General features: G+C 33.7%; 1 protein-coding gene across 2 annotated transcripts; it reads left to right on the forward strand.

Annotated features, from left to right (window-relative positions):
* Positions 1-307: 307 nt before the first annotated feature.
* Positions 308-10,712, forward strand: LOC107860484 (cyclic nucleotide-gated ion channel 2). Of its 2 annotated transcripts, none has more exons than XM_016705862.2 (8): positions 308-557; positions 6,708-7,341; positions 8,316-8,531; positions 8,642-8,958; positions 9,392-9,503; positions 9,587-9,823; positions 9,913-9,999; positions 10,088-10,712. In XM_016705862.2, exons 1-8 carry the CDS (start codon positions 529-531, stop codon positions 10,571-10,573), a joined length of 2,118 nt encoding a protein of 705 aa, XP_016561348.1. In that variant the 5' UTR covers positions 308-528; the 3' UTR covers positions 10,574-10,712. The 2 variants fall into 2 exon arrangements, with proteins under 2 accessions (XP_016561348.1, XP_016561347.1); XM_016705861.2 differs by lacking the exon at positions 308-557 and adding an exon at positions 6,056-6,510.
* The last annotated feature ends 12,474 nt before the right edge of the window (positions 10,713-23,186 follow it).

Below are 23,186 nucleotides of genomic sequence, written 5' to 3' on the forward strand. Positions count from 1 at the left end.
TCTTTGAATATTAGTATAGCTAGGCACAACGTGTGTGAGGTTGTAATTCTTTTTTTTTTTTTTGTGTAAAAAATAGTAGTATTTGTTTTGAGTGTGAAGGTGACTGATGCTAAGGGAGGAAGCTTCCACACACCTCACAAACACCACACTACACATATATGGAAACTAACGTTTGTTATTGTTGCTATTTTCTTCAATAGCTACATTATATTACACATATCATCATGATGAATATATATAATTATTATTCTTGTTGTTCAATCTAGCTAATTCCCCTTCATCCATTTTCACAACAAAACATATATATACGTACATATATACTACTACTTTATGTACTCTGTCCTTCCCTTAGGTCTCTCCCACACGACACAACTACTTCTCCTCTCTTTTTATTTTCTTCTAAACAAAATAATTGATCGAGACTGGATCTTATGCAATTCTGGAATTTCTTCCAATTAAAAAGCTTTATCCGGCCTCGAAAACCGAAGTACGATCAGTTCATCTGCATGAAGTAGAGATCATATATGCATGGCTAATTTTCTCTCAAAGTACTCCAGGTGAAATCCTCTTATTTCTTTTCGATCCTCTGAATATAAATCGACAATTAATTATTCTAGATAATGAATATATATGTTCGCATATTCATTATTCTAATTCGGAGAATAGATGAATTTATATAATGCTTAATTAGTTTTAGTTATAGGAACGTAATTAAAGAAAACCTTGTCACTGATCATCACTAGGGTTTATTTGCAGAACGAGTGAAGATCATGATTTGATCACTTACGTAATGTGTATAAGATTGTGCCATGAATTAATATTAATATGCGCAGGGAGGATCTAGAAATTCTAGAGCATGAGTGTACTAAAGAAAGGGAAAAAAATATGAAGAAATATTTAGTTTTACAAAGAATCAATTAATTTAGGATCACTATAATTTGGATAATAAATCTGCCACGGTATATGCCAGCATGACTAATTATTAGTGATGACTTACCCTGATTTTTAATAAGGAATATTCTTTCTACATAAAATAGCCTAAATAAAGCAATACGAACAATTAGAAATTCAAGTGTATATGTATATAGCTGATCCTAATAATTTGTTTAATTTTACAATCAGCTATATATGGTTAATCGCGAATATTACACGATCGTAATTACACTCAAATTAAATTATGAATTTTAAAGTCTCTTTTCAAATGTAAGTTTCATAAGGCTACACCCTATTTTGCTAGACTACTTTGTAAAGAATTTCTTTTATAAGGATACTTTAGAAGCAATTTTTATTAAAGTAGTTTGTTTTCTATTCATCAGTAGAAACATATCTTAAACAAGGGGTTTAGGTCTAGCCCTCTTACTTGTATTTATTCATGTTGAAGATTTTATTTTATTACTAAAATAAAAGGTCAATAGATACTTTGTCTAGTGATATAAATTTGAGAAAAAAATCAGTATAAACATTTCAATATATAAGAAGTGTCATTTCAGTTTTTAGGGCACACATTAAAGAAAAAATCAATCAATATCCTTACTTATAAGGGTTCTTTAAATAAATTTCCCTTTTCTCTCGCCGGACATGGATTTATTCTTTTAGAGAATATTAGTATTATATATGATCATTTAATAGATCGATCAAGATTAAAATTGAAAAAATTAAGTGATGTCTTTATCATATCATTCCTTAAACTATTACTACACTTATTTTAGACTAAATTTATAAAGCTACTTAAATACTCTTATTATGGATCGGAGGAATATTCAATTACTTCATGGGGTCATTGTAGCTAGATTCGACATTAGAAAGAAAATTAACTTTACTTATTTAAGGATATACAAACAAATACATTGTTTAAAAAATTAGTGGCGAACATTTGCTGGAAAGAATGCCGTAATTGTTTCCGTCCTAATTTAGGTGGCATATTTCGGATTTTGAAATTCAAAATAAGTTTATCTTTAATTGTTATTTTTTCATATATCTTTTAAATATTTTGAATTGTCAGTTATTATGTGTAGTACTTTTTATGTATTTTTAAATATTTAAATTTTATTTCAAAGAAGTTATAGATTTTATGTACAAATTTACTATTAAAATTAAGATTTTTGACTTTTGAAAAGTAAATAATGCCACATAAAATAAGATAGAGAGAGTATATTTTTATTACGCAGTAATTGTTACATGCATCTCGATTTGTATGATATTTTTGTTTTTCCAAAATGCACCATTTAGCAATTATCATATTGCTTGCATGCGTTAGTTCATTGGTTGTCAGTAGGTCTTGCAATTATTTCTACAATACTATATAGAGTATAATATAATTAATTTATTTCTGGCCTAACTCTTTTTTTCTTTTTGGGGAAAGTCAACAAATTAGAAATGAATTTCGGACAATAGAAACAAATAATGTAAAGCACGTTTGCAGTTTTATATGTTTCCGTCAACAGAAGTACGTAGCAATACTATTTTTCTTCATTGGATTTGGGGAAGTGCATAATTGCGCTTTAATGTGCCAAAGGTTTATTAGTATTAGTATTAGTACTATATAAAAATGCAGGCCCCCTATTTATCGACGTACCTATTTGCTTTGAGATTTTACTATATCAACAACAACAACAGATTCAGTGTATTCCCACACAGTGAGGTGTTGGGAGGGTAAGATGCACGCAGTTCATACCACTACCTTCGGAGAAGTAGAAATGTGTGATTTTACTATATCAACTCTAATTAATTATTATATATTATTTAAATATAAAATTAATAATATTTAATAAAAAATAAAATAAACATTTATGACGTGACTGTTTCAACTGTATGTGTTCGTCGACATGCATACTTGCTCCTTAATTTTATTATATCACTTCTAATTAATTATTATATTTCATTTACGTATTAGAAAAATTTAAAATATTTTGTAAAAAAAGTAAAGTATACATTTACGATATATCTACTTCAACTGCTTCAACCATAATTTACTATATCACCTGCTTCTACCGTAATTTTACATATCGCCCTACTTAATCATTACTTATAAGTTATCTAAGTATTAAAAAATTAATAATATTTAATAAAAAAGGTAAAATGAACATGAAATGATAAATTAACTCTTGATGTTTTAAATTAATTTGACATTTTGTATGAGGTCCACTTAAATTTTTTTCACGAGGATCTCCGTATAGCAATTTTATTATATCACTTCTAATTGTTTATTATGGGTCATTTAAGATATGTTTACTTTGCTACTTCAATCGTGATATTTGGTTGACTCTCATAATTATATTTTTGTCACTTAAATTGAAATAGAAAAAAAGTACTATAAATTACAATAATTAAAAATTTAAATTATTTTAAAAATATAATTGGCCATCAATGCCACAAAAATTTGAACAAGGAGATTATTATAAATTATAACAGCTAACAGCTTAAAATAGTAAATTACAACGACAAAAATATATTATAAATTACAATAATTAACAGATTGAAATAGTAAATTATAAAAAAAGTATTATAAATATCTAAAAATAAAATTAAAATATAATTAATCATCTAAATTTTATTTATATCACATAACTTAAAATAAAAAATTAATATAGATTAGGCTAACACGGGCTGTTGGATATCCAGTGATAAGACACTTGCGAGGCAAGTGCTGAAGTTATTTTTTAGAAGCTAAAAAAAATGCACTGCTACTTTTTTTAGACCAAGCATAAATACTGTTTTGATATTGATAAGAATATTTTTGAAATTCATTATCCAAATATAAATTACTTCTTTCATTCCTTTTTATTTGCTCCATTTGAATTGAGCACAACACTCCTCTTACTTCTATAAAATTAAAAGTAAATTTATCAATATATTCTTAATTAAATTTTATATCTCTTTTCAAATCAATATTTATTATATTTATTGAATAAGGACATAATAAGACGTTTTGTTCAAACTATTCTTAAAAAATTAAAGAAGAAAGTATTTAAAAATATAAACATAACTGAAATAGAGCAAATAAAAAATAATAGAGGTAGTATTAATTTTTAAAAATAATTTTTTAAAACACTTTTTGTAAAATAAGCAATTTTTAGAAGCATGGCACTAAGCATGCTACTAATTTGACTCATTTGCACCCTTTCTTTTGCATTGCCATCTTCTTGAAGTATATTAGGTTTCCTCACACCCTTAAAGGACCATTTTTCTTCATAAAGGATATTTAATGTCTATAAATTTCATTTCAAGCATATTTGGTTAAACTATTCTTTATTTCTCACTTAAATGTTTCACTTAAGAATTAATCCTCTACTTCAACATAAGTATATTTGAGAAAAGTAAAATAGGTGACTGCTTAAATCTGTAAAAACCCACTTCTAACTTCGGTCAAAATTGATATGACGGTATTTGAATGTGGAGCAAGCTTAAGAAATAAGTTGGAGCTTTTGAAATTTGTGTTTTAAAATAAATCATAAAAATATTTATATGACTATAGTTAAAGCATATCAACAAGAGTAAAATATGTGATTTAGAGTTAAATTGTTACTAAGTATATAAAGTTATCATTTTTTTTTGACTGATTAAAAAAAGAGTACAATAACAACAACATATCCCACAAAATGAGATCTAGAGATTATTTCTTTAAAAAAAAGATTAGAGATTGTTAGAAAAAAAAAAAGAGTATCACATAAATATTTCAATTAGATTAAATATCTAATAGGTACTACTACTACTAGTTGTATTGAGGGAATTTTATTTTTTTTTGGAACAAGAACTCTTAGTAGCTTTATTGATTGACAATCTTAACTTTTATTTTATTAGCAAAAGCTCGATTTTTCATCTCATAGTCAATGTAATCATTAATCACCCTGTGTCATGCACAATAAAATTCTTGTTTTCACTTTATTAGTAAAGATTCGATTCCCTATCTCATGTAGTCACCGTAATCACTGATCACCTTGAATGGCATGCGCGATGAAAGCCTTACTCGTAGACCTGTTTGGCTTTGTGTGCGCAAAATTGTTGGCGTCGTATGTCAGTGTCATCATTTAGCCTTCACTCACTTCTTTCTTTCTTTTTATAGTAGCTCTTTTCTTTTCTCCTATCCATACACGTCTTTCCTTGTCTCTTTCTTTGTCTACTTACCTTACGTCTTCACTTTTGCAATGAAGATCTCTCGAAAACAATCTCTCTATCTTCACATGATAGTCCTTGCTATAAAATTTACTGGGTATATATATTGTTGTTGTTAATTAAATTCAAATAGGGTACTGAATCTAGTTGAGAATCAATGCAAACTATAGACAAATCAATTATGTTTTCGATTTAACTTTTAGGCACTAATGAATATAATATTGATACGAAAAAAGACTTTGAGTATTAATGAATATAAGTTAAATTCTACCAACTACACTACAGTCTACAGCTGACAAGTGTGCTGTGGTTGCCTTGAGACATCTAAAATCTATATTGATAATGATGTTCAAGAATATCATATTTTTTAGCCTGAATTACGACTTTCCTATTTTAAGAAGCCGATAACCAACTTACTTAAGCTTGTCTTTATTTGATGATGCGCATACCCAGTCATTAGTAGATGATTTCACAATTGATTTTCTGATTTATAGAATCTACAAAGACAATCACCGTTATTTTGAGACTCCTCTCCCTATCTGATATTGTTATTTTTCGGGTATAAAAATTTATATTTAACAATATAAACATCAATAGATACTCTTAGTGAATATATAAAACTAGCTAGTTTTCACTGCGTTCATCAACTGCACATCATGCACATATATATCCTGTTTGAGCTAATTCAACTGGCTATCCCAGTGGACATCAATTGATGACAATATGTAACCCCTAAAAAAGAAAAGTTGGCTGATTCTTTCTTGATTTGTTGTCGATGTAGTACACATGGAAAGGTAAAAGGCAGAGAAAGTAGAGCCATAGAAACAAAATAAAAGGGACCCCAAGCCGCACTGGAAATAAGACCCCACAACCGTGATGTTCCGTAAGAGGTTGTTCGTCTTTACTGGAAAATGCCAACCTCTTCATGTGCTCAATCCACAGACGTACCATTTCAAAATTATTGCAGGTCATGTTCGCGATAAGTAAAGATAGCTGATGAGTCGAGATATTTCATAAGATTATTTTGTTCATCTTTTAAATAAAATAGTAATTTCTTCATTTATAAAGTATTGAAATAATCAAATTAGCTTAATACTTCAAATCAAACATGAAAATCACAGTTACCAATTTTATAGGACCCCTTGACACATACATTTTCCCACTTTCCCTCCTCTCCATATTCTTTATTCACTGATCTTCCCCATGCATATATTTCTCATACATAATGTTACCTTCTTCTTCTTCATGCTTCTACATAATTCCCTTGTTTGATTTCTCCCTCATAAATTGAGTATTATCAGTTACTCAAATTTTACCTATAGTCTTCGCTTCATTCCATGGTGGTTCCCCTCCTCTCAAGATGTCTTCTCACCAAGACCTCCGCTTCTTCCACTCAAAGTAAGCAAATAATTAAATAACCGAACCAGAAATTCAAATAATTACTAGCGTTTGAACGTATATATGATCTTTTTATTGTTTTAACTTATTAGTCCAGTATAATTTTTCGAAGAATGGTGTTCTCTGTGTCACACTTCTATATGTTGTTATTTATTAACTTGAATTTTTTTGAAATGGAATATCTATATATATAACAGATGGTTCGGAATATTCCGACGTAGATCAGTTCAACCAGACAACAGCGACGACAACGAGGATGACAACAATCCAATCTCAAACTCCATTGAATGTTATGCATGCACTCAAGTTGGCGTCCCAGTTTTCCACTCCACTAGTTGCGACCGAGCTAACCAACCAGAATGGGAAGCTTCAGCCGGTTCATCACTAATTCCAATTCAAAACCGAACTAACTCCAAAACCGGCAAATCCCGGTCCAGCCGCAATCGTCACCCATCCGGTCCATTCGGCCGTGTATTAGACCCGCGAAGCAAGCGCGTGCAGAGATGGAACCGAATAATTCTACTGGTACGTGGCATGGCTTTAGCCGTTGATCCTTTATTCTTCTACGCCTTATCCATTGGTCGTGGTGGGTCGCCGTGTTTGTACATGGACGGGGGACTCGCGGCGATTGTTACGGTGGTTCGGACTGGCGTCGACGCCGTGCACCTGTTCCATTTGTGGTTGCAGTTTCGGTTGGCGTATGTATCGAGGGAGTCATTGGTAGTTGGGTGTGGGAAACTCGTGTGGGACGCGCGTGCGATTGCTTCTCATTATGTTCGTTCACTTAAAGGATTTTGGTTCGATGCTTTTGTCATCCTTCCTGTTCCACAGGTGCGTATACATTTATAACCACTTGATTGTTGTGCTTACCTAATTGTATCTCTTTTTTAAAATACATTAACCAAAAATATTGGGAAAAATAAATAAGGATTGTTTTTCCAAATAAATAAAGTAGTATTATTTTTGTTTGAACAATAATAATATACCTACTGCATTTTCACAAAATGGAGTCTGAAAGGATAAGCGTCCACCCGCTGCACCACTACCTATGAGGTGAAGTTTGAAATTATGAAAAGTTTAAATTCAACTTGAAATTGTGTTTCAAATTTAAAAAATAATTTACGGCTTGTTTTGCAACTCACTTTTATTTTTGAATACATTCAAGATAGATATTATTCAAGATATTCTCTGTAAAAGATATAAAGTACGTAGCACAACTCAAACTTCATAAATTATGAATAAAGCTGAAAAAATATTTGGAATCTATGCCAAGCGACTACTTATGTATACTTATATGTCAGTGTACATAATACTTGTTGATCAATAATGGACTCCAGTTAAAATACACATGTAATGTGAAAAATTTATCGTTGCTGTCAGCATATATACAAGGATTTCTTTCTTTCTTTTTTTTTTTTTTTAAAAAAACATGAAGTGGCGGCTATGAAATACAGTAGAAAAAAAAGGAAAGGGTCAATATTAGGAGGTCATGATAGAAAGGTTTTTAGAATAATCTAATACTCCTTCAATATAGGAATATAAAATATGTAGATGTAAAAAAGTTGTTAGGCAATATTACTAATCAAAAAGTGGTCATAGACAACTCAACTTAAGATCCCGAAGGTCACGGATTAGTACTACTATGCAATCCACATGAAATGATACTGCTTACATATCGTTGCATATCTGAAGACAAAACAACAACAAAAAAGTTAAAAAGTGTACATTTTTAACCCAATGTGTTTTATGTTTTCTTTACTCAAGTTGTATTAACGTGTTAATTTCGTGTCTATTTTTCTGTGCAGGCTGTATTTTGGCTAGTGGTTCCAAAACTAATAAGAGAAGAGCAAATAAAACTTATAATGACGATCCTTCTATTAATGTTCTTATTCCAGTTCCTCCCTAAAGTCTATCACAGCATAAGCTTAATGAGAAGGATGCAAAAGGTTACTGGATATATTTTTGGTACCATTTGGTGGGGATTTGGTCTTAATCTCATCGCTTATTTTATTGCTTCTCATGTAAGTTTTGCCCTGCATACTATTGTTACGCTATCTTTTCATGTTACCATATCAAGGTAACTTAACCCGATGGCGTAAAGCATCTATTAGTGACAAGTTGTTATTTGTAGGTTGCTGGGGGATGCTGGTATGTTCTTGCAATACAAAGAGTGGCTTCATGTCTAAGGCAGCAGTGTGAGCAGAACCCCAAGTGTAATCTATCTTTGTCATGTTCAGAGGAGGTGTGTTATCAGTTTCTATTGCCAACAGGAACTGTGGGTAATCCATGTGCTGGGAACTCAACAACTGTGATTAGAAAGCCCATGTGTTTGGATGTCAATGGACCATTTCCATATGGGATATACCAATGGGCACTTCCTGTTGTTTCAAGCAGATCCATCACTGTGAAGATTCTTTACCCCATATTTTGGGGATTGATGACCCTTAGGTAAATAACTCCAGAATCGAATATCTTGGTTTTATATAAAATAGTAAAGACTTGAGTAACTTGGTCTATTGAATCAACGAATATGGAACAAAATTTTAACTTTCGTGTACCAGCAGATCAGAGAGATTGTTGATTTCATTATATTAGTAAAGATTCTTACTTTTTCACTTTTAGTATGGTGTGGTTAGACCATCTTCATATTGCCGAGGGTCTATCGTAAACAACCTCTCTACATCTGAAGTAGGGATAAGGTCTGCAAGTACACTGGGAATGTTATTGTTGGTGCGTTTAGTATGGTGTGAAACATGAAAATCTTTAATTCCCTTCAGCATTTGGCCAGAGGGAAAAATACGAATAAGGAAATGAACTGCCTTTATGACTTTTGCTTTGGAGACTACTACTTCACTTACAACTTTTGGTGTTTTGAGTGCAGTACATTTGGCAATGACTTAGAACCAACAAGTCACTGGCTGGAAGTTATTTTCAGTATATTCCTTGTGCTTAGTGGATTGATGCTCTTCACTCTGTTGATTGGTAACATCCAGGTAAGCTATTAGCACATGTTTTCCTAGAAAGGAATATGATTCCTTGGAGCTGCTAAATTTATGATTTTGTTTCTGTTTTCAAGGTGTTTTTACACGCGGTCATGGCAAAGAAGCGGAAAATGCAATTAAGGTGCAGGGATATGGAATGGTGGATGAGGAGAAGACAATTACCATCGCAATTAAGACAAAGAGTTCGCCACTTTGAACACCAGAGATGGGCTATGATGGGTGGAGAAGATGAGATGGAACTTGTAAAAGACTTGCCAGAAGGACTCCGAAGGGACATCAAACGATTTCTATGCCTTGACCTTATTAAAAAGGTACAAGATCATGTCGATGCTTGATTTCCTTCGAAGCGTAGAACATTGGTATATTACAATATATTGATGATCTGAATTTCTTACTTCAGGTTCCGCTGTTCCATAGTTTGGATGATCTGATTCTAGACAACATTTGTGACCGCGTTAAGCCACTTGTGTTCTCCAAAGATGAGAAGGTACTACCAATTCGCGCACTCTGTGGAGTGGTACTATTACTATTTGAAACCATGACAATCTCTTACCCTTTTTGTTCTGTCAAAACAGATCATAAGAGAAGGGGATCCAGTGCACCGGGTGGTGTTCATTGTTCGTGGACGAGTAAAAAGTAGCCAAAACCTCAGTAAAGGAATGATTGCCACAAGCATCCTAGAGCCTGGAGGCTTTTTTGGAGATGAGCTTCTTTCATGGTGCTTACGTCGTCCCTTCATTGACAGACTTCCAGCTTCTTCCGCAACCTTCACTTGCATTGAATCCACAGAAGCATTTGGCTTAGATGCAAACCACCTTCGATTTATCACTGATCACTTCAGATACAAATTTGCAAACGAGAGGCTAAAAAGAACGGCAAGGTATTATTCATCTAATTGGAGAACCTGGGCTGCTGTGAATATACAGTTGGCTTGGCGACGCTACATGATGAGGACTAGCCGTCCCACTATACAAGTGACCGAGAATGAGGATAATGATCATCGCCTTCGGAAGTATGCTGCAATGTTCTTGTCAATCAGGCCGCATGATCATCTCGAATAGTGATAATACCTTTGATTACCAACGTGAAGATTTTTCATCAATAAGCCAGATTTGTACAACAACATTGATTCATTGAACTTTAATATCTGATATCAGGGGGCTAATTATCTGCTCAAATAAATGTTACTATCGTTTAGCGTATTGTGTTTTAAGTAGAATTTAAATGATTTTCCCTCCTCCATAATGTATCTCATTATATTCTGCCATCCATTTTCCACCTTAGAAGCAAATTCTGATATTGGTAAAGTTTGCACTTCTGATGGATCACCTAGGTGTCATGATAAGTCCATGTATTGTACATTTTGGGTCTAGGCGCACTCGAATTAGCTTTTTGGGTTATACCAAAGTGAGCCCCAAAAGTGAGAGCACCATGTAAATATGCACTACAATGCAAGAATGCAAGTAAACAGTAATGTTGTAGTAATTTGTATGCCTCATTCTCATTATGGTTCGGTCAGTAAACCGGAAAGTGGAAACTCTAATCTTTCCTGTGTCATGATACAACTGTTTAACTATTCCAAGAAGGAAAACCATCTTTGCAATGATTGTGATTCAAGCATGAAAAAGAATCATGAACTGTCTAATTCTAAAAACCTCGAGAGCAGAAACTGAGAATGAATTATTGTCTCAATTTGACATCATCAGCGCCACTTCCAACCCACCAAAACTTGAGATCAACATCATTTTCCCCTTCATCCACAGCATTTACAGGAGTATTCAGATCAAATTGATGGCGAGCAAGAACATGGTTGGTGTCTTCATCAGTGTTTGGATCAGTCTCTGCGAGCATGTCCATACGAGGAACTAGTTTTTGCTTCGTGGCAGCTCACTTAGCCTCAGGAGGGAAAAGGAACCATCAAGTCTCGGAAATTTTTAGGAGAACATCTTTCCCCCGGGTGCCTGAAGAACAGCCAGATATTTTGGTTTGCATAACAAAATGAGGAGATATTTCCACCTAAGCCAACAAGATGTATTTTCTTGAAGAACAGCCAGATATTTTGGTTTGGAGATCTCAACTACAGATTATACTTGGACGACAATTTAGCAAAGGAATCAATAAAGATGAAAGATTGGAAAGAGGAAAATATAGAATTTGCACCCACATAGAGAAGACTATTTATAGTCTTTGTGGACTGCATGCTTAGACTTCCATCAGTTCAACAGCTAATGTGCATTAGTGCCAAAGGAGGTGGGTCATATGTACTAGTTCAGTGATAAAAAGTAATTTCTGCGTCTGAACAATGGCAGCTCAATAAAAAAGTATTTGTTTTTGTGACCATACAATTGCACCAAATTATTTTTGAAAAGCAAAGGAAAAACTACAGGATCACTGTATAACTGTATATGCTCTGCTTCTCCTTCTCATACAACTAGATGCTAGACAGATATTATTATCATTTTATCATTCTCCAAGCACAATTTCTTGTTGCTAATAGTCAAGACACATCAAAAATTAACCATGTCAAACAACAATATCTGTAGATAATTGTAGGCGACAAATTCTTTGAGTCAAGAAAATAATAACCGAGACAGGAAAATTGAAGTAACAAAATATAATATTTGATTTTAAATGCAGTAAGTGTTACAATCTCTATGATAATCCTCTGATTCTTCAAAGTAATATGAACTTGGACTTGAACTTGATGTGAATTCAAGAGTTTGAGTAGCTTGATCTTGAAACTTCATCTTCAAATTCGAATTTGGATATTAATTCGTCACAAACACTTGAATGATTGCCACGAATGATGAATATGAATAAGTAACTTGATCTTAACAAAATTTCCTTCGTTCTTGATTTTGAGCTTGATTGCTTGAAACTTATAACTTGCGGATAAATTATGGTTTTTGATCCCGAACTCTCTTCTTACTTCTTGTTTCTCCAAAAATTCTTCTTTTGTGAGTTATGAGGACCCTATTTATAGATGGAGGGGTAAAACACTCGTGTATGATTTGATTAGTTGATTTGAAATTGATCAATCATATTCTTTTGGTGGAAAGTTCTGCACGTGACATGATTTTACTGACTCATTTCATTTAACTTGGATTGCCACATAATATTGGCATATATGATGCTTCTAGTGGTTCATTTCATTTAAGTTAGATTGTCACATAATATTGACACATGTCATGCTTTTAGTAGTTATTTCATTTAACTTGAATTGCCATATAATATTGACATATGTCATGCTTTTAGTGGCTCATTTTATTTAACTTGTATTGCCACATAATATTGACACATGATATTATTTTAATGACTCATTTTATTTAATATGGATTGCTACTTCAAGAGACATGGGCTAGGACTTTTAAGTCGGGCTAGCATCCATTCGGGCTTTGGGTTAATATATATAGTATAAATAACATAAATACCAACTCTTTTGAAAGTAATTACACTCTCCCACCTGTTTAATTACTTTACTCTCTCTTCCTATTAATATACATAACACAACCGACATATACATAACATTCTATGTATATGTTGGGATTTTTATAATATGTTTAGAGAATTGAGATTTTTTGTAATATTGAAAACATAAGTTGTGTATTTGTGTAATTTTTAGTAATATATATGGGCTCATTATTTTCATTAAATTAGCCCAATAAATTTGAGATTAGATGATTAACTCAATCGTATTAATCACATTATTTGAATTATTTTTTAAAATTTAATATAGTCCAAATAAATATATGAATTATTTAAATTTCAATACTCACAATAATCTTCGAGTACTAAAAACTGAATCAGCCTTTAGAGTAAATCAAAGAGAGAGAAAGAAGAAGTTCTTAGTTAGTTAGTTAAGAAAAAAAAATTATTAGGCTACATTATGAATTAAGTTTCAATTACAATCCAGTATAAATACACTTCTTCTCTTCTTGTTCTTCACACATCTCACTTAAACTGTTAAACATACTTAGACATACACTTCTTTTCTTTTCTTCTCTTTTTCTTCTTCCGTCTTCTTCATCAAGATGGGTGACACAAGTATAGTTACTGTGTTAGATTCTTGTTCAACAGATAAACTCGATATCGACAATAAAAAGAACAAGAGGATCAGTTGATAAATCCAAGCGAATAATGTTCTTACATCCACAAAATGATTCTGTACAGGGATGACTAACGGTAAAGCTAGTAAAGCTTTGTTTCAAGCCCCCAAAATTTTGATGCCTCAAAAATTTAATATGAATTTTTCATGATTTTTATTTCACTTAGAATAGTAGTAAGGATTTTTATAAAATATAAAAGGTACAAAATTTAAATTAATAAAAAAAGGAAAGAAGAACTATCTATGTTTTATTAAAAATATTTTAGAACTTTTTATCAAATCGTCATATTAATAAATAAAGTTTGCGCAATGATATTTATGGTAATGTATGATAAACAAATGACTAACATCTTATTAATTAAAATTAGTTCTTACTTTTATAAATAATAATATTATTATGTAAAGTTAAATGCTTAATATCTCCCAATCATACTAATTAAACAAAAAAAAATAACTATTCAATGCCTCATATTAAAATTTTATTTTAGATCAATAATTTTATTAAGAGCCACTCGCCCGACCCCGTGGAATAATGAGTTGAATCTGCTTCACTGTACCTTCAAGATCTTTTAGATGTGAGTAAACGTTTTTATCTTGTGCATGCAGATATACAATATTGTTATTCTCGGATGCCTGTAAAAATTCTGATATAAGAATTGGAGTTTTCTGACTTTAATCAAAGATTTTGATGAATATGTTAAAGAATCGAATCCAAGAGTTGGAGCACTGTATATGCACAATTGCAAATTCTTCTAGTTAATCCACACACAGTTAGAATCATTATGCCTGGCGAGTTTTTACAAGGTAATAAGAAGAAACAGTCGGATCCCACAATGAGCAGATGAGCCAGTCAATTTTATCCTTGAACCGCCTGAGCCGGAAGAACTGCATGTGGCGATTGAACTGGCGGAAGATGACAAATCTGCTTACATTGAAAATCGGTCGACAAAAACTTGGATAAAAGCTTTTGTCAAAATACAAATGCAAAGAAAACTATTGTCCAAACAAAAACTACCATCCAAACAATTGCTAAAAGTACATATTGGTTTATTCAGAGTTCAGAGACTTTCTTTAGTCCGTCATTCGATTTTCGTTCGTCGTCATTCATGTTCACATATTGCTTTATTTTTTTTTTTTTTAACTTCACGGCCCCTTTAGTCAGTCATCCAATTTCCGGTTTGTCGGTTTTAGAATTGTAGAAGAAAATTTACCAAATTGAATTGATATGTAGATTTTGATGAAATTTGTCATTTCAAAGAAAATGTAGCAAGAAATTTGCCAAATTGAATTGGCACATAGATTTTGAGGATTATTATTTCGATTCTAATAAATGTTCACTCCAGTGAGTTTAATTGTTTTAGTTCTTTTGTTTTCGAGATATTGAAAAAGAATCATGAATCATCTTGTTCTTAAACTTCTAGAACAGAAACTGAGAATGAATTATCTCAATTTGACATCATCAGCGCGTCGACAAGAGTATTCAGATCAAAAGCTTTATGATTATCATCAAGGTCATCCAATTTCACCATAGGCTCTTTAGTTTTGCTCTCAGTGAATCCAGTGTAATGAGCCCTCTTGTGGCCTCCCAAAGATTGGCCTGATGGGAAAACTTTAAAGCAAATTGGGAATTTGTGCTTCTTGCTTTTGACAGGTTCAGATACTATAAGATTTTTCTTTGGATGAAAATCAACCCCAGCATTCTTGAGTGAACAAGAATTTAGAAAAGGAAAATCCTCCATTACAATAGATGAACTTGGATCATCCTCAAATTGCATGTCAGTAGAGCAACACACCTTCCAGTATTCAGCAACCTCAGGCAGACCATTGCACTCGAAAATGTAAAACAGGTTCTGAATATCCTTCTGGAAGCAAGATCCACCAAAATCAACACTAGCGTTGAGGAACTTGGGACCAATCCTTGAGTCCTTACCAATAGCATATGCCACCTGTGAAACGTTTGCTACTGTAGATTCACAGAGAGCTGACACGGCATTGACAGAAGAGATTCTTTGTGCCAAGAATGCATTGGCAGTGTAATAGCCAGCTTATTATTTCCTTTTAATGAAGGGTTAATTGGTAATTATAATCGATTATTAATGATAATTAAGGAAATTAAAAGTGGACAAACCAAAAGGCTACTTTAGTTTCAGCTAGTAACGTTATAAGTTTACTACTAGGGCTTTTCTAATCCTATTATTTTGGAGAGCAGCAACAAGCTGCGTAGGAAAGAAAAAAAATAGAAAGCAACTAAAGAAATTATTCAATCCCTCTTTTTCTTTTGAACTGGAAAGAAATAGCTTTCTTTGAAGAGAGTTTTTGGTTGTTCATGCGCGGTGATAGAAAGCTCGTATAGTAGCAAGTTCATAGTCAGATATAAAAGCTTATTGTTATTGTGTACTGTACATAGAGGTTGATGATTCTTGTTTAAGAAGTGTTATTAACTATGGCTTAAAAAAAAAAGATAATGGCTTCTTCTTCTTCTTTATAGATTTACATGTATTCAATAGCATGAGTTGGTAGGAACTAACCATCACAGCAACAGAATCCTTCCTATATATACCCCTCCTTATATGTGAATTGAAAAATCAAAACTTATAGTAGATTAAATATAAATATACTGTTAAATCTTTTGTGATAATTCAAAAATATTTTTTTTGACCTTTTTCCTTATTGTTCTACCACAAAGTTTGATTGTATTTGACATAAGATAAAACACAATGTTCCACTTCAAAGTACTGCCAGAATATTCTTTTGACTATTTTCAAAACTTTAAGCACTACATTATTGTAATAATCGTGACCAACCCTTTAGTGATGGTTAGCAGGCCTAATGGATGATGATTAAGATAGTTTAATCATTTTATAGCTAGATAAATACAATTTTCTCCTTAATTTGTTCATTTTCTAAAGATAAAGTTAATTTGTAACATGAAGATGGCTAGGCAAATCTCCTTAATGTACCGATGTACAACTTTTGAGTGGCAGAAGAAAGAAAGAGATAAACATAAGATGTTTGGATAGATATAGTAGGGATATTGAGAATTGATCTCGGAAAGTATAATTGATATTATTATTTAATACTTTGTTTAGATTGATCCTATTGGTCGTTATTCGGTTGATGTTCTACACACTACAAAGTTGGAGAAATTATCGTTAGAGAGGTAAGTGAGACTTTAAGCTTTGATGCTTGCTTTTCAAATTTGCTTTATATATATCAAATTTTCAAATGTTTTCTCACTGTGCTCCATATATCAAGTATCTGGATCATAAGTAGAGAGTCGCTCAGAAGAAACACAATACAACATGAATTCTTAGGATAGAGCACAGTGAGAAAACATTGGTGCACATATCAGGATAAAATAAGGGAAAAAGACTGAATTACCCTCCTGAACCCAGAAATCAGTAGAACGAACTGGGTACCCGATGCGTTAAGCGATGCGCCGCGTCGATCCCTACCGATGCAATTCCTGACGCGACGCGTCAACATCACGTTGGCCTACTATTTTTCTTATCCAAATATACCTCAAACGTCGTCTAAAAAATTCAAAACTTTCCTGAGACACCCCCTTTACACCCCTGATCATTAATCAACTCAAAAATCTATGTCTCGAGGCCGGAAAGATCAATTTGAAAAATCATGGAAGTTAAAAGCTTATAAATATGACTAAGTCTTCTACCAATTAGAAAAAATTTCAAGTTGTCAGCTCTCCATACATGCAACCAAGAGTGGTATTGAGTTGAGAATGCTACGGGGTATTACATTATAACTAAGACAAAGATTGCCGTTTGAAGCGATTGCTCCTCATTTAAGGAACTGAGATTTGCCATGAGTTTGCATAAAATTTAACACTTTGACTAAACCCAACATAGAATGGATCGGTGACATATTGAAACATATTTCCTTAGGACCAAGAATGCTGAGAGACATAGATTTTCATGGATCACGAACAACAGAACATATGGCTTGCATATATGAAAGACTGGATTAGTGAGAGACATAATTGTTTCTAGTTTGGAGGTTAGATCATAAACATAAGTCCATAGAGGACTCAAACCATAGGCACAGGCATGACTTGAACAGATGACGAAAGTAGGAGGATTATGCTTGAACATGAATTGATTGATCATGATTCATACTTGAAACTTGACACCACAAGAAAATTTAGGAACTACTTTAATCCATCATCTCCTCCTTAGAGCAAAGTCACCCTCCTAGACTTGCGGACATTACCCCACATCAAAATTAATAGCCACAACTCTCAATATAAAAGAGATATCACTACATACTTACACTCTATTCTCTCTAAAGAACTATACTCTGACGTCTTTGCTTTTCTGTAAATGCTACTCTTAACTTCTGCTAGCCTCTATAGCCATCACTCTACAACTTCCACTCTCATGAGCGCACGCATCCACACTCCTTATCACAAAAGGGGTATCAGTATATATGAACACAAACTCCTCTCATTCATCTCTAATGCAAAGACCTAAATTATTTTCTAGGACATCCCCTTACAAGGACACTAATCGTAATTCTTTTAACTCCCAAAGTCATCAACTTACGAATAACATTTTCATGGGCCTAGACACCCACACTTTTAAACACTTAGCGCTCCATCTTCAATTCCTTAGAATACTATCGTTACACCTCTAATCACATAACCTCCAACTTAACAAAATCTTCACAACTATAGCAAAGACGTATATTGCCTACCTATATTTCCTCAAGTTCCTCAAGTTCAACTTTAATGAACACTATACAACAAACTCCTTAGACTTCTCCGTACTACAAAATTCAAAAACACAAGTTGGGTACACATGACACTCATACCATACAACCTTATCTAACAACATGTTATCTGGGGTTCAACTTATTCTTATATGACTATTACTCTTACCACCTTAATGACTCAAGCACAACTCATCATCTTTATTTTTTGTACAAGCCCTCATGACTATATATCACCATTTATCCACTCCCTTTTCAAAAGCTGCCAACCTAGGCCATTTCACACATCGCATCAAGCCTACTAATTAATTCCCACAAACATGCATCATCAATTTAGAGATACTATTCTCACCACTACACTCCACATCTAAAGTTAAAGCCTATTGTTTATCCTCAATCATATACCACCGGTAAAGCATGCCACATACTATATTAGCTAGTCCATCAAATTGGGAAATCAACCCAAATACTTCACTTCACTTTGGTACTATCTACAATCACAACCTCACCATAACCTCACTATTACAACTCAAAATCCACTACATACCTTCTCACATTAAGTAATAGTTCACTACTACTTAAAGAAAAGGACCATCAAAGGAGTAAAGTCACATGATAGAATTAGTCAATCTTAATCTTATAATATGACTCATTTCAATCCTATCAACATATTCTAATTCCTCACATCATACTTACTTACCTAATCATACATCACAAGGATCTTCAAAATCCAATAAACACAATGAGTCTCTACCTTCAACTTATTAACTAATCTACCCCCTTTCCATTTACTACTTATAAATGATTTCTACAACTACCATAATTATCCACTTTGAGCTCTTTCTCTACTTTGAACAAATAATAATCATATCCAGTCACTTCCTTCACAGATTACCATACAATTTACATATATTGCTACCACATTAGTCTATCACTATACAACGGCAAACCATTCCTCAATCAATGGTTAAACAACTAAAACTATTTATTTACACAAAGTCACTCTCACTATGACTTCTAACCTTATGACTTCATATCACCAACTTCTTGGCCAATCTCACTACCAATAGGTCATGACACTTTAACATATACTACTACTCGGGTGGAAATACAGTTCCAATATTCTGCTACACATCATTACCCTTATGCAAGACATCTACAATGAGAATTTATTAAAGGAGACTGAATACACTCCATACCTCAGACTCAACCGCACGACTGATGCAGATAGGGGTATATACTTAAATAAACACACTTTAAAGCACTCATGGACTTCTCTCAAGTCCTTGTGCAAATTCATAACTTTATGGACAACTCAATCAGAGAGAACCACATCGCTGGGGGAGCTAGACACTTGGACTTGGATCGCCTCGACAATGAGGCATGGCCCATGAAATTGGAACAAGGATAGAATTTTGGATAACTTTCTTATGGACGACGCTATAGCACGAACTAGAGTATGAAAGAATAAGAAACAACTCTTAAATACTCTGTAGCCTCTTGATTATAAGTGTGGTGCACAATACACCTATAAGCAAAACTCTACTAAACACAACTTCGTAGACACCCTGGATTATGAACCGTACTTTGATACCAAGTTTGTCACGACCCGAGCCGGGGCCCTGGTCGTAATGAACATCCCGAACCCTGAAGGCCCGGGCGCTCTTCTAAATCTGGTAATCATGCACTATATTCATATAGTATAAGAAAATTTGCGAAAAACAATACATGACGGAACCATGGTCAACCTCATAAACTTGAACAATTTAAAAGGGGAATTCTGAGACAAAACTGGGACAAGGCCCCTAGTAGACCATAAGAAGAAAGAAACAATAAGATCTGAAAATCAGGCCTTCTAGAATAGAGAAGGCTCACCAACTTCAATTCTGAACAATCAATCTACGGCATAGCGGGCTCCTCGAACTGAGACTAAGACCCTGAAATATAGGAGGTCAAAACAAATGTACTGGTATAAGAAACAACTCAAAATAACATGTTTTTATGCAAAATAGATGAAAGCATATCGTAATAACAATGAACATTATGCAAATAAAAATTCATGGGCATATTTAATAATTTTGAAGAAGTTCTTGAATACGTTGACTCACTCTTTGTTATTCTTTTGAGCTAGTCGATACACCCTACAAATTTGAAATTTCATGGGTTATGTGGAACCCTCCCTTGACTCAACGGCCGAGCCTCCAATTCAAGTAGCCGCCAGGATTTAGAGCTGGTGATACCCCCCATGTGACCACACCGCAGGAATCCCCCCATGTGAGATGTCCTAATTATTTTGTTATCCTCACATGTAGGATACAATATAATAAGACCCGCATTAGTAACTACGATTTTCAGCGATGAGCCCTTACACTCAAACGCCTTCTTCGGGTAACCTACTAGCTCTTTCACACAAAAAATGACATAACTTTTTATCCAGGTATCAGATTTTAGCGAAATTGGTATCGTTGGAAAGCTAATTTGATTATCTACAATTTGGTGGCTCTTAATATGCCAAATTTTATATATGCAAAAATTTATAATCGCTCAAAGATGATTCTTGTAGAATCGAATATCAAACTTTGGACGAATGAAGAATTCTTAGCTCAACTTTGCTTTAAGAGATTTCTATGAGCATTTTTTACCTCATAATCACTTCATGTACTAGGAGAAAGATCATGACACATGAATTTAAATATAAACCATGGGATTAGAGCTTACGCACGTTGGAATGACGGTTCATTTTCTAGCTTGAAAAATGTGGGGGGTTATAATAACAGTTAACCCCTTAAGTAAATGCTTAGGTCCGATCATGGTATCCATAACGAAAACAATAATTAGAGCACACACCATGTTCACACTATCTGCTCAATACTTAACCAAAAGTTCTACATTTTGAACTATTCGATGTATTGTACCACCTAACCAGAAAAATTTACTGTTTCATTCTCGTTGCAGAGAAAACGAGAAGAAAATACATACAAGATTGGCTGCCTGAACAAGGATACACTCGAAACATGTCATGTCCAACGACTACACTAAAATAGAAGAAGAAAGTTTACATTCTGAGGATGATATTGTTGAGTTTCATCAATGAGAAACCAGTATAGGGTAGAGAGTAACAGAGAGAGTGAAAAAAATACTTTCTATTGTGTCTTAGCTCCCAAGTGTAAAATGTACAATATATATACAGAGTCAGCTAGCTACTCTAGCTCTAACCGACTCTTCCCCACTATCTCAACTCTAACTGTAATTAGTTACAACTACCACTTGGACAGCCTGTCATCTACTAACTAATTCACTGCTGCCTTAGACTTAGACACTATTCCATTGCTATCACAATACCCCTCCTCAAGCTGATGCTTAAAAGATATCTTTCAAGCCCAGCTTGGATATCAAATGTACATGTTGTCCTTTGCCTAAACCTTTAGTAAGTACATCAGCTTGTTTCTCTCTTGTGGAGATATGATGAGTCTTTATCATCCCTTGAATCAGTTTCTCTCTTACAAAATGGCAGTCGATATCAAAATGCTAAGTTCTTTCATGAAAAATTGGATTAGTTGCAATTTGAATTGCAGCCTTACTGTCACAATAGAGATCTATAGGCAATGTAAGTTCAACTCCCAGCTCTTTGTAAAGAACACATAGCCAAGTGAGCTCAGCAACCACAGATGCCATACTTTTGAATTCAGCTTCAGCTGAACTTTTAGCTACTGTATCTTATTTTTTCGACTTCCAGAACACTAAAGCATCTCCATAATTCACTAGGTAACCTGTAATTAACCTCCTTGTCTGAGGACATGTCCCCCAGTCTAAATCACAATACGCAACTAGTGTATTTGATTTGTGAGCAGGCATCAGTAATCCTTGACAAGGTGCTGATTTGATATATCAAACCACTCTTAATACAGCCTCCATGTGTGACTCCTTGGGTGCATGCATGAACTGACATAGGACTTGTACTGCAAAGGATATATCAATCCTTGTCATAGTTAGATACAACAGCCTACCAACCAACCTTTGGTACTTGCCAATATCTACCAGGGGTATATCATAAGAATTATTGCTGGAAGTATCTACACAAACATCGTATTCTATAGAGGTCAACCTTGTGTTGGGATCCAAAGGAGCTTGGACAGGTTTAACCCCACTCAATCCCATTTCTGAAATAAGTTCCAGAGTATATTTGCACTGAGACATGACAATTTCATCCTTGGATCTAGCAAATTCTATCCCAAGAAAGAATTTAAGATCACCTAGATCCTTCATTTTGAACTTCGACTTCAGATCATTCTTTGTTCTTGTTATCAGTTCCATGTTACTTCCAGTAACTAGAAGGTCAGCAACATACACTAAAACTATCACCAAGTCATGTTTAGTCTTCTTTGTTAACAAAGAGTAGTCATAGTGACTTTGAGCAAAGCCAAGTTGTACTAAAGCTGCAGTCAGCTTTAAGTTCCATTGTCTAGGAGCCTGCTTAAGTTAATATAAGGACTTGTGTAATTTGTAGACTTTACCAGACTCTCCCTATCTGCAAAAGCCTTGAGGAATAGTCATATAGACCTCTTCGAAGAGATCACCATGCAAGAAAGCATTGTGAATATCCATCTGTACAATAATCCAATGATGAGCAGCAGCAATAGCTAAGACAGACCTCACTGTAACCATCTTGGCTACAGGGGAAAATGTTTCTGAATAATTAAGCCCCTCTTGCTATGGAAAACCCTTTGCTACCAGATGTGCCTTGTACCTCTCAACAGCCCCAGAAGCTAAGTACTTCACTTTATACACCCACTTACATCCAATAGGATGTTTCCAGGTGGGAGATCGACTATGCTCCAGGT

This window comes from Capsicum annuum, chromosome 2 (assembly GCF_002878395.1).
Source record: "Capsicum annuum cultivar UCD-10X-F1 chromosome 2, UCD10Xv1.1, whole genome shotgun sequence".
Taxonomy (NCBI): domain Eukaryota; kingdom Viridiplantae; phylum Streptophyta; class Magnoliopsida; order Solanales; family Solanaceae; genus Capsicum; species Capsicum annuum.